Here is a 14,268-nt window from a genome sequence, read left to right on the forward strand (position 1 = left end):
CCATAATGGCAGCGGCACTTTCCTATTGCGAGACAATGAAAAGTGGAAATCCCTTTCCCTATTTAATGTGTATTTGTTAAGACTGTACAGTACCTTTCGTTGTAAGATGTAAAGACACATTATACAAGTTAAGCAAGTGTTCAGTCGTAGTTTATCTTACAGAACCAACACATGATTCAGTTCATCTACAATTCCTCTCGCTCAAATTTGTATGAAATTGCTTATTATTTTAGGAAGAGACACTAGTTAATGAATCCATGCCCACTGACTGACGGTACTAAATGTTGTTCTTTCCTATGGTCAGCCAAATCGATATCAAAATGAAGACTTGCGAGGATGTTAAGTCTCAGTTGGCTGCCAAGGACAATATAATCAGCTCTCTGCAAGAAGACCTGAGGAAGGCGATGTTTGATCGCGACCACGCAGTCAGTGAGGTATGATTCACACTTTTATATTTTATCCAGTTTTTACATTTTGTTTTGTATGTCCTAAAAGTGAATTAATCCACAGTAAATCCTAGCAGAGCATCCGTACTGATTTTTCTCAGTTTCAAATCTGCCCTCTGCTTTCCAGTTTCTAAAATAATACCACAAATAATGGTATTTATTATGCATGATTTCAAGACGTGAAATGCTCACCTTTGGCAGAGAATCACAGCAACTATGTTTATTGCAGTTCATTTTCCTAAATGTCATTATCCAGATATGCCGATAAAACATTTCATGCACCAATGTCAACATTGTAAAAAAACAATACTTTTTATTTCAGCTCTGTGGTACACTTCTGGTTTTGACAGATGTGAATGCCTGGCATACTCTACTTTATTGACCACATTTAATTATTTTAATATCATTACTAAAGGAACCACAAGAGTACAGAGAAAATGTTTTGCTGATGTTGGCTGCAAAATGAAGTTGATTTTGTACATTTCTGTTTTTATCCTTCAGTACCAACAGGACACACTTTATTTATGTCTTGGTAATAATTTTGCTTTAGTGTATTTGAAATAATATTTTCAAGACAGATATCATTATTCTCATGCTCATAGAATTTTGAAATTGGTTTAACAACAAAAGGTAAATGTTTCAGCCCTAATTTCCCTTTTGACTTCTCATTTCTCAAGCACATTGGGTATGAATATACCATTACAGAAAGTATATACATTTGATACACAACTAATGTCGCTCTAATCCTTGAGTTAGGGTGGAAACATTGTTTCCCATAGCCTGTCCCTTAGTCCTCCTAAAACAGATTAATGCACTAAATTCCTGTAACCAGGGCCGGCTTTAGCGCTGGTGGCACCCAGTGCGACAGTCTTTTTTTTGGCGCCCTACCCCATGGCCTCCTCCTCGGATTACCTCAGTACCACCCAGCAAAAGTGCACCTCAGCTTGCCTTAGCCCCTCTCATATACATTATTTTGTTTTAAAGTGCTGGTAAAAGCTGGCTTCACGAATCCACTCAACTATCCTCATAAAATATAGATCTGTTCTTTGCAGCAGGCATATTAACCCTCTGTGCTACTTTACAGTGAGTCAAAATTGCCACTAGACAAAGCTCAGATCACTCTCTAACAGGAACATTAATCACAAGAGTTATCCTTACATTTTTATTGCTGCCTGAAAGCCCCTTGTTTTGCGGGTATTGTTGCAGATTTACAATGCACATTCAGTTTTGCCTATTTTATGTTGCGGGGTGTATAGTTATGTTTCATGCAATCGGATAATTTCATCAAAAGTCAACGGAAAATCAGTTGTACATTGCACACCTGTCTTTTTATTTTAATGCCATAGGGTCTGTGTTAGAAACATAAAAAAAGAATGAGATGGGAATGATAAGAAAGCTCAGTGGCATAACAAGGATATCACTGTCATTTGGAACTTTAGGCAGTTTTTAGGGTATTGGAATATCTATCCCCAAATACTCTTTAAGTCAGAAAATCACAAAGTTTTGATGATCTATTTAAGCAATAATAGCTTGGTAGGAGACCACTTTGGTCCCAGCTGTTGCCAGCAAGCTACCTAAACGTATTTTTAAAAGGTACGATTGTGCATAGGCTGTGAGAAGTTCTATAGTGCTGTAACTCAAGCTTAGCATATGACCAACAGAGCACTGTACATGAGGCTAAGGCAAGTTTGGCAATAGGGTATAGATTATTTACTGTGTGAAGATAATAGAAATTGTGCTGATTATGAAATTCTATGAGATGCCTTTACAGCTCCCTTCCAAAGTGGCAGAAAAAGTTAGTTTTGTGATGAGATGTTGTTCCAGATTGTAAGTGCATTGCATGAGATGGCTCATTTTCTGTGTTGCATTTTTACACTGCTTCGTTTCCAGTATTCGTAGTCTTACAATGCCAAGGCGTTGTGTCTGGTATTGGTCACCAAGCAGGTTGCTATTTTCTAACATATCCTTATCTATGTAAGACTTATGGCCATGCTTGGACCTGAACTCCTTCTGGAAGAACAGTTTTTTTCCTCTTCTGAACTTAGTTTGCTGAGTAATAATTTTATTACCTTCTGTGTGTCATTTGGAGGGGTCTGTTTGTGCCTATTAGCTGCTGGTTTGGCTGGAATCAGTCTGCAAAATTAGATAAATGAGCCAGACCTATGGGCTTCCTTGATATTTGTCATGTGACTGTTAACCAGTTGATTCCTACTGCAGGTATGTAAATAAATAGAGAACAATGGATGAAATGAGAGAGTGGTCTGTTCATTCTATCTCTGAGTAAATTCATGATTATATTTCCTGATGACATGGGAAACCCAAACCATTGCCATTTGTATATTTATGAAGTTAAAGAGTGGTGAAGGTATCCATGTGTGGTTAGGATCTATGTGAAACTAGAGTCCCCCTCAGGTAATAAAATCACTTTTTCCTAATTGTTCAGCAGTGTTGTATGGGGTGATGATAACCAGGCCAACCAGCAATTGAGTCTAGTTGCTGTTGGAATGCTGAACAATTTTTGTGTCTTAGAATGGAAACTTTTTTGGAAGAGAGAGCAGATTTGGCAGCTATTAAAGAGTTTAGCACTATATGAATTGCTGTAACTGGCAGTTTGTTTTGTCTGTTGTGAACAAGCTGAGACAGGGAAATTGAAATTTCTACCCCTCTGCCACTCTTCGCATAAGCAACCTAAAAGGAATTGGTTTACTATTTGCGGTAAGCAAATGCACACTACAAAGAATAATCTCAAGCCTTATCAGGGTAAACCCTATAATACACTAAATTAACCTACCCTCAACCTCCTGGCAGCCATGGCACACAACAGAAAGGCTTAATTTAGAGCAATGTGTAAAGTATTCATGCAGTGCCCACAAAGTAATAAAGTCAAAATGCAAAACAATAAAAGTCTTAAACTGAATTGGAAAAATAGTGTTAATAAACAAAATGACACACAAATGACAAAAATCCACAAAGAGGAACCAGAGATATAAATATTTAAAGTTGTCAGTAGAAAAAGTATCAAAACGCACAAAACATCAGTGGTAGTCACAGGTTGCAGTAGACGGGGACCAAAGCAAATTTGAGGCTGACTGCGTTGGAGCGTGGGTCAGATACATCAACTAAGTTCATTCTGGTCAAAGATTTTATCTTCTTACTTAAAGTTTTAAGTCCCAATCCACCACTGGGTACACTTGTAAAACCCCTCAGGACACCAGAGGAGGCCCTTAGAGACTCACAAAGTGTCAAGCAGAGGCCAACAGCAGGGTCCAGTCTAGATCCATGTCAGCCAACTAACCCTTAAGTTCTACTTTTTTGTCCACGTACAAGAATAAGTACCTCCAGAACGTTAGAGCTCATTTGAGTTTGCAGACAGCAGGTCCAGTCCTCTTCTGATCTTCTGTAGGTCCAGAAATTGTTCTGAAGTGGGTGCTTTAAGGTGCCACATTTATACCTGGCACAAGCTAGTGGGTGTCGTTTACTCTTATCCCTTCGTTAACTAATGAAGTAAGCAATCCTTGGCTACCACCTACCTACTTTTATCCCAGTTCTAGTTTGCCTTACTATAAATAGGCACAAAATGCTGTATCTTATGGAATATTTAAGATGGTGAAAATCTTTGGCAACACTAAACCTGGGCAGTGATGGCTGGGTGTGTGTGTCTTCGGGGAGTACAGTATTTTAATTCTTGTGTCCTTCGATATCTAAAACTAAAATCCAGTTTGGATCAGGTAATGTACCCACAAAAAACCCTGAGTATGGTAGAAGAAAAGCAGGGTCCTTCAGGAAGCAGACTCTGTAGACACAAGAATTGTTTTGGCATCCTGTTCTCTCCCTTTCAAGTGCACACCAAGTCTTCTGTGTGTACCCAGCAGATCTGGCAAGTAGGATTTGACACTCAAGCAGAATTTGTTACTGTAGGTGTCATAAAGGATGTCTACAGTCGCCAGCTCCTGCAAAGCTGTTGGACTTCGCTCTCTCTGCAGGGTCACCCCCAAACTTTTTGTCTTCACCCTTCCTGTTTTCTGAATCTGTTTTTGTTGGCTTAAAGGGCTCTGTGCACTTTACCAATGATAACAAGTGCCAACGTGTTTGTTCTCTCCTCCTTAAAACATGGTAAAATTTGCTTGCACCCAATTGGCACTTTATACTTAATTGTAACTCGTTAGTAAAGTAGTACTATGTGCACATAATCCTTTAAATTAAATGCTAGTAGTGGGCCTGCAGCATTTATTGTGCCACTCACTTAAGTAGCCTTTTTAAAATGATCTTATTGCAACCTTTTTGCAGTTTTAACTTGCCATTTTGGCATGTCAAAATAAACCTTTTACCAGACCTAACACTTCTTTTTAATACATATGTTATCTCTTAGGCAGACCCTAAACAGTGCATGTGGCAGGATAAGTGCTTTTTAAAAGTTGGACATGTACTTTTAAGTTTCATATCTTTGGGTAATGAAGAACTAATAAATTCTAGTGCTCAGACTTATTTTCCGCACTTCTGGCTGCTCTCTTTTCAATTTCAGCCTCATACGGCTCCTGAGATGGACCACATGGACCCGTGCCCACTTCCGACCACACTTTTTGGCCATCCCCGTAGGTTGCATGGATGGACAAGGTGGCATGCACAGTTTGGGCATGGAATGAGCCGTGGAAAAGAGCACACCTGCCTCATGTGTATGCCCCGTCTGTGCCGATTTTGGGGCATCTGCTGCTCCTCGCAACCTCAGGGGCTGAAACGCCGGCATTTCATTGTGTGTTAAAACTCACTTCCTTTGGTATGGCACATCCTGATAACTCTTTTGTCACCTATCACCATATTTTTCAGGACTTCACAGCACCCCTCCTGGATGCCATGACTCATTACCAATTAGAAGCGGCAGTGCACACTTTCGACAGCATCAATCCGTTAGCCCCTCCTGAGTTCACAGTACTTGAAGAGATACTCACTAATCCTTCCCCGCGCGGGCTGACCTGGTGCATTTACAATGGCATGTAGTAGGCAGCATCGATTAGGGTTGTTTCTGCCTGTCAGATCTAACTGTATGACATTAATGTGGCAATCCGTGAGGAACAGTGCACCCAGTCCAAGGCCTTATCTCCACATTACAGGTTGAGACTGAATCATTTCAAGTTTATACAGATTCTACTTCACACCTGTGTGGCTACAGTGCATGGGACTAATAGATGATACACACTGAGTGCACTGCGTGACACCATGTGCAGACTTCTTACATTTGGTGTGGAAGTTACATGAGATTCATGACTTTTGGGATATGATACTTAAAGACATCACAAGTATAACCAGCCACGCCTTGGAGAGAACGCCCCTTGTTGCCCTACTGGGCTATGTGAAAGAAGTTCCCCCAGAGGCCCGCTGACTGACGGCAATGCTGCTGCTGTTAGCGAATCATAGAGTGGTGATGCATTGGGGTAGAAGACATGCTCCACTAGGGAAAGCTGGTCACACAATGCGGCCCTTTGCCAGGAACTACTTGATGCATACTGGGAGCTGATGCCTCCCCGCTCCAGCCCTAGGGACATTTAGGATCCCTGACAAATTATCTTGGACTGGTGGATGATTGCCCTGGCAGCTCTTGCCAGACTGAGCCTGGGCCCCTGCCCTCCTTGCTTGAAAATGTTCTGCCCATATGCCCAGCTACACCAATCGAACACCTTATGTATCCGTGTGGTTAAGTGTACCTTCTACAGAGTCTCTTACTTAGCAAGAGATAGACCAAACTGAGTGAATTGTTTATTGGTTGTCTTTATTTACCTCCCTCTCATTCTTCATTTCTTTCTCTTCCTCTCCTCCCTTCATACCCCCTTATTCTTTCTCCTTTCTTAATTGCATCATTGTATATTAATTATGACAAATGGCTCTGTAATACACAGTTTTTAGGTCTCGCGACCTATCAATGCGCGCAAGCGCATTGAGCGGAGCGAGAATGCAAGTGCTCAAAATCCTCGTGAAACCAAGGGCTTCTTGGTGCGGTTTTCTTTAAGTTCACGTGAATCACGTGACCAAACAAGCACGCGCATCAGCCTCCCTCCCTCCCTCCTAATTGCATTTTTTCACAACCGCACAGCACATCAAAGGGCTTCTCCCAGCGTGTGCTGTGCGGCTTCTCCTCCCCTAATTATTCATGGCTGGCCGGTGGCCAGCCGTACTTTCAGTTTCCCGGCCGCTCTAGTTTTTCTTCTGTTTGACCCCTGGTTTACTTTTACTTCAATGTTATCCATCTTAGGTTTAATCCTTCAGTTGTTCACTTGATGGCGCTTTCGTCTTTCCTATTTCTAAAGGTATTTCCATCTCTGCACCAATATAACTTATTTGTTTCCCGTAGTTTCTTATGTAGGTCATCTCGCTTTATTTATCTTCTTTTCATTTAGCACTTGTTTCTTATATATCCCCAGTGCCACTTTCCATATATTCCTTGTATTCATTACATTTCCGTATTTGTCTATTCTCCCATTCAGTAGATTGGACTTTGTAATTGGCCCCCCGAGATCTATCAGGTCTACATCGAACACCTTTCTCCCAACATGGCGACCGTTTTCATGACCCTTACCGACATAGCTTCTCTGCTAGTAGTTCTAGACCTTTGTACGTTTTCCCTGTTAGTTGTACTCCGATGTTCCCCTTTTGTCGGATTTAGCAATTGGTATATAATCTGTTTTCCTGATGTCCTGCGGTCCTGTATCGTTTCCAGGTGAGTCTTGTTAGGTTCGTAGTCAGCGTCTGCTTGTTTGACTGCAGGGATTCAAGCAGTTAGCCTTTTTAGATTTTTACCGTTCTCTCATCCTTGGCCTAAATCACCCACAGCCGTTATGTTTTCAGCTGTGACTCATTTCACTCTTGTCATGGCTGTACAGTTAGATTTTTCGTAGGACAGACCTTTTTGGCTACTTCATCCTAGGACTATGCTCCAAGCAATCTGCAGCTAGACATTTGATAGACTCATCTGCTATTGGTGGGCCCTTTATTTTTATGGAGCTCTGTTCGTCTCAGTGTATGTTTCCCTCAAGCAAGTATCCATTTACTCATCTATTTTATACCTTTACTGGATTAATCATTAGCTGTTTTTTTTTCACACTACCTTTTTTCCATTTTTATCTCTATACCGAAACATTGATTTACATTTGGCCCTTTAGTTGGAACCCTTCTAGTTCAGACATTCAGTGATTTATGATACCCTATTAGAAGTTTCCCCTGTGATAGGGAGATTGTGTTCTCCATTTTCATCGACATTTTATTCAAAAGTAGGTACCTCTCCCTGGCTCCAGATTGGTCCTTATCGCCTTCATACCCTTATCACTTCTGTTCATTCACAATCTTGTTTTTTTACACAATGTTCTTGTTTCACGCTGTGATCAAGACGCAGTTTGTGAGGCAACAGGAGCGGACCTATGGCATATTTGGTTATCACCCGGGGTTTGTGTTTCAACCTCATCGTTCCAGGCACTGTTTCCATTTCAAAGTGCTCCGGTGTCCCTTAAGGGGAAGAACTCTCTTTTCTCCACATACACACCCTCTCCCCCCCCCAAGCTTTCACTCGAGCGCCTCCGCAACAACGAGCTTGGAGGGGGTCCCACACTTCTTATAGGGATTGCTGTGATCAAGCAGTTTTTGAGGCCTCACCTGAACCACTAATGTAGACACCTAGTTAAAATAACGGCCTCTGGTTAACAACGTGTTATTCTGGCCAAATCAGGTTTCTCTCCACTGACCGTAAAAAAGGGTAAATCTGCCACATTGTCTCTAAAGTTATTTAAGCTTCACTCCAACATGTGGTGGTCTGGGGCTATTTACACTGTTTAAGACACATTTACCGTCTGGAGTTAACAGCCTGTAGGAGTTCAGGAGAAGAGCTCTTTCTATCGAACACGCAGAAACCTTTTAACACTATGCAGTGATGCTGACTTTTTTTATAACTTTATATTAAAAAACACATATTCTGCGGCATGTGAAGGAGCAGGTAAATTAGGCTTCATATTAAGTTTTAAAAATGGTGGCAATAGCCTTTAATATAATTTGCTTCTCTCTTTTGTGCCCCAAACCAAAAACCTATCCCCTCACACTACCTATAACCCATCTAAACTACCTACTAACACATACCATCTCCCTTTACATCCTCATATTGATTAAAACTACATTTCACACCTCCCCATGTAACTATCCCACAAGTCCAGCTCTCCCTCTTCTCAAGATAGAGTTGCAACTTTTAAATCTAATAAAACATTTTGAGAATTCAATTTGCGAAGCTGATCAACGCTCTGTTAATTAAAGACAGGAGGAGTCACTCCACTGGCTTTTACCAAACGCCTCCAGCGGTAACCAATTACAGAACACCGTATTCAGGGGGGTGCGAGAAAAGAGGAGTGCACAAGGCATTGCAACAATGCTGATGCACTGATACTGTTAGCTATTTAACAACGAGGGAAAGGGGATACTGTAAGTGACAAAGAAAATTATGACAGAGAGCGTAGATTACACAGCACTGCAATTGATTGGTACAATCTCCCCTCCAACCCAGAACCTGTTTTCCAAACTTTACCCCCTCACCCTCACACCCTCACTCACCCCCCTCACAACCCTCTCACCATCACTCAGCCTCACACCCTCACCCTCACACAGTCTCACCCTCACACCCCCTCACTCACCCTCACACACTCACACACCCACTCACCCTCACCCTCACACCCCCTCACCCTCACACCCTCACACCACTCAGTGCTACAACACATATGTGTGTGTAGGTGCAAATGCAATGTTCTTGGATTTTCGTCACAATAAAATACACTGAACATAATCTTCACAAAATCTATTTACAAACGTTTAAGCTATTGCCATTATAAATTACAATAACTTTTATTTAAGTATTAATTATTTACAAAATTAAAAGCCATTGTTGTTTGTAATATCAATACATCTAAGTCACGTAAATACAACACACATTGCATTACAAATGCTATAGGTGTCACATTTGCGAAAGTTAAAACTATTGACATTGTAACTGACAAAGCTATTAATTTTGCTATTTTCAAAACCAACACATAAATTAAAAAAGTGTCATTTACAATACCAATCGCTCAAACTTTCCTAATGCAAAAAGTTAAAAGTATGGGCATTGTAAATCACAAAACTAAAAAATAAAATGTCATTTAGAAAACCAATAGCTCAAACTTTCCTACTGCGAGACCTATTGGCAACGCCAGTGCTTGTTTCTGATGCAATCTCTACTATGGCTCGTATGCTATGAATCATGAATAAAACATTTTTCACTATTGGAAGTCCTACCTCTCCCATAGGATAACATTGGATTACCTTATTTCTTGTATTCAGCTATAATGTTTTCTTGGGAACAGGTAGGAATATCATGTTTGATCTCTAAATATTTGTAATTTAAAATCCTCTTTAATAGTAAAGTCGAATTTTAAGTCAGAATTCTGAAAATGCCACTTTCTTGTCCTCACTATTAGATGTCTGCAGGCTGTGTACTGGGACATATGACTAGTTGTTGTTGGCACTTGGACTATGTGTATTCCTCCAAGTCAGTGCCACAAAGGGGGATTGGTTGTTGGCAGGATGCGCCATCATGACAAGATAGGTGGGGTCAAAGCTCTCACCTACTACTCTTGCACTTTAATTAGGGCTGCCTCATGCAGTCACAAAGAAAGTCACACTAGCCTTTTGTTACCCCTGAAATCTTGGGGACCTGGCAAGGGAAGGATGAAAATTCCAGGGCCAGTTATGGGGGCGAAGTGTAGATATTTCTTCCACTTTAAAGTTGACACCAGGTTTAAATGTTGAATCCTGGAAGACACTTGTCAGAACACTCCTGAACCTGTGGAGACTACAGAAGAAGTACTGACCTGCTGCTTGAGGACTGCACTGCAGCCTAAGGACTGCCCAGCTGATGGAGGCTTGCTTTGCTGCTGGAACCGAGGAGTTCCACCAAGTGTCTGTTGACTGACCTCCTCTTCTGAGCTACAGGGACACAACAGGTTCCTGACCAGTGGCTTTATGACAACCAATGCAGCATGATGCAGCTCAATGCAAGACCCTGCTTAGCTAGCTCCAGATTGGTGGTTACATTAGAACCGATGAAGCAGTGGCTACACCAGCACCAACGCGACGCAGCCCCAGCGGCTTGATCGACCCGATGCAGCACGATGCTTATTGATGCATGCCTGACAGCTTCTGATCAGCAGCTTCAACAGCACTGATTAAGCGCAACACATCTCGCTGCAGGACCACACATCACATTTCTTGTTCGATGAGTCCTCGACGCAGTGCAGGCCAATGCAGACTCCCTATTTTAATTGCAAGATACTGCTTCAGTAGACCAAACTGAGTCCTGTCCCCGGCCTGCGCTCTATCGTGGACATTCTGAACTTTTGACCTGCTCCCGGTCCAGCGTGTCAGATATCTATAATTGGCACTATTTGATTCTAGGTGCTATTTCTTCTTAAATCTTCGAAATTCGATGTCTCCAGTTCTATCGATTCGATTTTTGTTATTTTGGTGTCATTTTATTTAATGAATTTTACTCTATTTTTCTAAATTGATGTGGGGCTTTTCTTGTATTGTTTTTCACTTTATTGCTGCTTAGTGCATAAATGCTTTACACATTGTCTCTAAGTTAAGCCTGACTACTTGTGTGCCATGCTACACATGGGATAAGCACAAGTTAATTTAGTGACTTTTGTGTTTTACCCTCAGGATTATGGTTGTTGCTTGAGAAGAGTTTCATCGACCCTCAACCAATAACCCAATTTCTCACAGAGGTTTTTCACATTTATTTCACATCTATTCAAGGCTAATCACTGGCTGGAAGAAGGTGGAGAGCCAATTCAAATAAGCCTCCAGGAACTTCAGGCAGGGAAATAGAAACTTTCTAAAAGTTACTTTCCCTTAAAATGTTTGTAAAAATCCAACTTCACCATTGAATTGGATTTATCAGATATTAAAAATCATTGTTTCATTATTTTTATGGCTGGGCTTATTCTGGAGACACAGTATTAATATCTGAAATTGCTTCCCTTGTTTCACTATGGGCCAGCCAGCTTTGCTACAGAGAAAATAGCTTTCGAGTGATATTCACTGTAAGGACCTATTAGCGTTAACTTACCACATGTCCTACTTTTAAATATCATGTGCACTACTTTGAGGGTACATGCCCTACATAGGAGTGATTTAATATTAGCTAAAAGGGAGGTTATGACTCTTCATATGATTTTTTGACAGTCTGAATTGCAGTTTTCTCACTTCTGCTTGCAGGCTACAATGGTAGACCAGAAGCCATGTTTGAACTACCACTGTAGTGGATAGCACAATAGGTGCTACACTCCACTAGTCTAGTGGCATTTAACATCCAGGCTTTATGTACACTTTTACCATACACTAGAGACCTATAGACAAGTTCAATATGCCAATAAGGAGTCAACTTAATCATGTTTAAAGAGGAAGCACATGCACTTTACTACTGGCTAGCAGGGGTTAAGTGTACAGAGTTCTAAACCCAGAAACATAAGCATGGTTCTGCAAAGGAGAAAAATACAGGGTAACCATGCATAAAAGGTGGATTTGGTATCTAGGAGCCTGGCATTGTGCACCGGCCCCTGGGGAATCGGGTTCTTCTGCTAGCCAGTAGTGAAATGAAATGAAATGAAATGAAGAGAATCTAATAATGCGCAACTTAGCCCGAAGGCGTCAAGGCGCCTAACATAAAAGAAATATATAAAGCATACAAAAATATCTACGGGTACGCCTTTACGAACAGCCAGGTTTTTAATGCTTTGCGAAAAGCGGGGACAGAGACCTGCGATTTAATGTCACAAGGGAGAGCATTCCATAGTTTAGGGGCAATTAGAGAGAAGGCCCTCCCGCCCCATCGGCTAGTTCGGAAACGGGGGACCACAAGTAGGTTCTTAGAGGAAGACCGTAACGATCTACTTGAGACATAGGGCTGCAGCAGTTTCCTAACCCCATCCGAACCCTTTCGAGAAAGGGCACTGTGGGTTAGGCAAAGCGTCTTGAAAGTAATCCTAGCCTCAATCGGGCTGCCGTTGATGACGCTAATCTAGGGGCGTCAAGAACAAATTTAGCTGCCACATTTTGAGCAGTCTGGAGACGTTAGATTAAACTCTTGTTCATGCCGATGTAAAGGGCATTACAATAATCAAGGCGCGAGGCAACAAGTGCTACTACCACCTGCTTCCGAGCCTGAAGGGACAAGTAATGTTTTATTTTACGGAGAATCTTAATGATTCCCCAGCAGGTAGCAACTGTTCTGTTTACCTGCAAGGCCATGGACAAAGAAGGTTCAACAATTACCCCTAGATTCCGTGCTGAGTCTGAGGGAGTGGGACAGGACCCCAACTCAGGCGGCCACCATTCAGGTGACCAGATGTTTATGTTGGAGCCGAACACCAGGATCTCAGTCTTTTCCCCGTTCAACTTTAGCGAATTGTGAATCATCCACTGATACACTGCCTGCATGAAGTTCCTAAAGTTGAGCGGGGGCGGGTCCCCAAGATGGGAGAGGGACACCATGATCTGTGTATCGTCCGCGTAGGAGACTACCTCCATCCCATAAGATCTAATTAACCTGGCAAGCGGCGTCACGTAGATGTTAAATAGGGTCGGACTTAATGCCGACCCCTGAGGGACGCCGCATTGCACAGGAAGGGATGGAGATAGAAACTCCCCCAACTTGACCCTCTGAACCCTCTGGTCCAGAAAGGAGGATAACAGACCCAAGGCCGCTCCCTTCACCCCTATCTCCCTCAGCCGAGATGTTAAGACCGAGGGAGAAAGGGTATCGAAGGCCGCTGTGAGGTCCAGGAGAACCAGGACGGTGGAATGTCCCTGGTCTACCTCCATGCGAATGTTATTCAAAACGACTGTAAGGGCTGACTCAGTGCTATGGTATCTCCTGAAACCATGCTGGGATTGGTCTAAGAGATCCGCAGAGTCAAGAAAGGCCGTCAGATGTTGATTCAGATGCGACTCCAGCATCTTTGCCGGCGCCGGGAGCAGGGAGATAGGGCGATAGTTCTTGAACACCTCAGGATCAAGAGTAGCCTTCTTTAGGAGGGGCTTAACAACTGCATTCTTCCATTGGGATGGGAAGATGCTCTCTCTCATGGCCCTGTTCATGATGTCCAACAGGGGAGGGAGAAGGGGATCTCTGCACTCCTTTAGGACTTTAAGGGGGCAAGGGTCAAGAGGGGATCCAGACCTAGTCTTAATCAAAAGAAGGTCGAGTTCCTGGTGAGACAGCAGCGGAAATCTGATAGCGTTTTGGGGTATTGGAAGGAGTCTCTTCCGAAACAGGAAGGAGAGGGGCAGGCGGAGGAAGAGTAGAGGATCTTTGTGATTCAAGATCCCTATAAATGTCCGCGATCTTAGCAATCTGATAGCAGAATTCCTGGGTACCTACTACAGGGTCTTGCGTCTGAAGCGTACAGAGCGAGTCCACATTTTTAATGAGATCCCTGGGAGAGGAAAGAGCCGAAGTAATATTTGCAAAATGTTCTTGCTTAGCTCTGATTATCTCAAGCTTATAGTCCTTTAAAAGCTGTTTATGTTTTTCCCTCTCATAAAAGTTCCAAGTCGTCCGCCATATCCTTTCTTGCTTCCTACATTTTTGTCTCATAAGCCTAAGAGGTTCTGAGAACCAAGGTGAAGCAGGTTTCTTTCTTGCATTATAGCAAGAAGAGAGAGGAGCCAGTACATCAACTGCTGTACTAATAACATTAGAAAATTCCGAAGCAGCTGAGTTGATGTCATCAAAAAGAGCTGTATTAAAATTTTCCAT

At 42.2% G+C, this 14,268-nt stretch overlaps 1 protein-coding gene across 1 annotated transcript in view; it reads left to right on the plus strand.

The window, feature by feature from the left end:
- The first annotated feature begins 296 nt into the window (after nt 1–296).
- The window catches only part of LOC147724345 (uncharacterized), a 2,209,372-nt gene continuing 2,195,400 nt past the window's right edge, over nt 297–14,268 (plus strand). The window contains exon 1 of the mRNA XM_086966996.1: nt 297–434. Coding sequence (XP_086823122.1) covers nt 297–434 — 138 coding nt within the window. The remainder of the gene's footprint in view (nt 435–14,268) is intronic.

The sequence above is a fragment of the Lissotriton vulgaris genome, chromosome 4_1 (assembly GCF_964263255.1).
Source record: "Lissotriton vulgaris chromosome 4_1, aLisVul1.2, whole genome shotgun sequence".
Lineage (NCBI taxonomy): Eukaryota > Metazoa > Chordata > Amphibia > Caudata > Salamandridae > Lissotriton > Lissotriton vulgaris.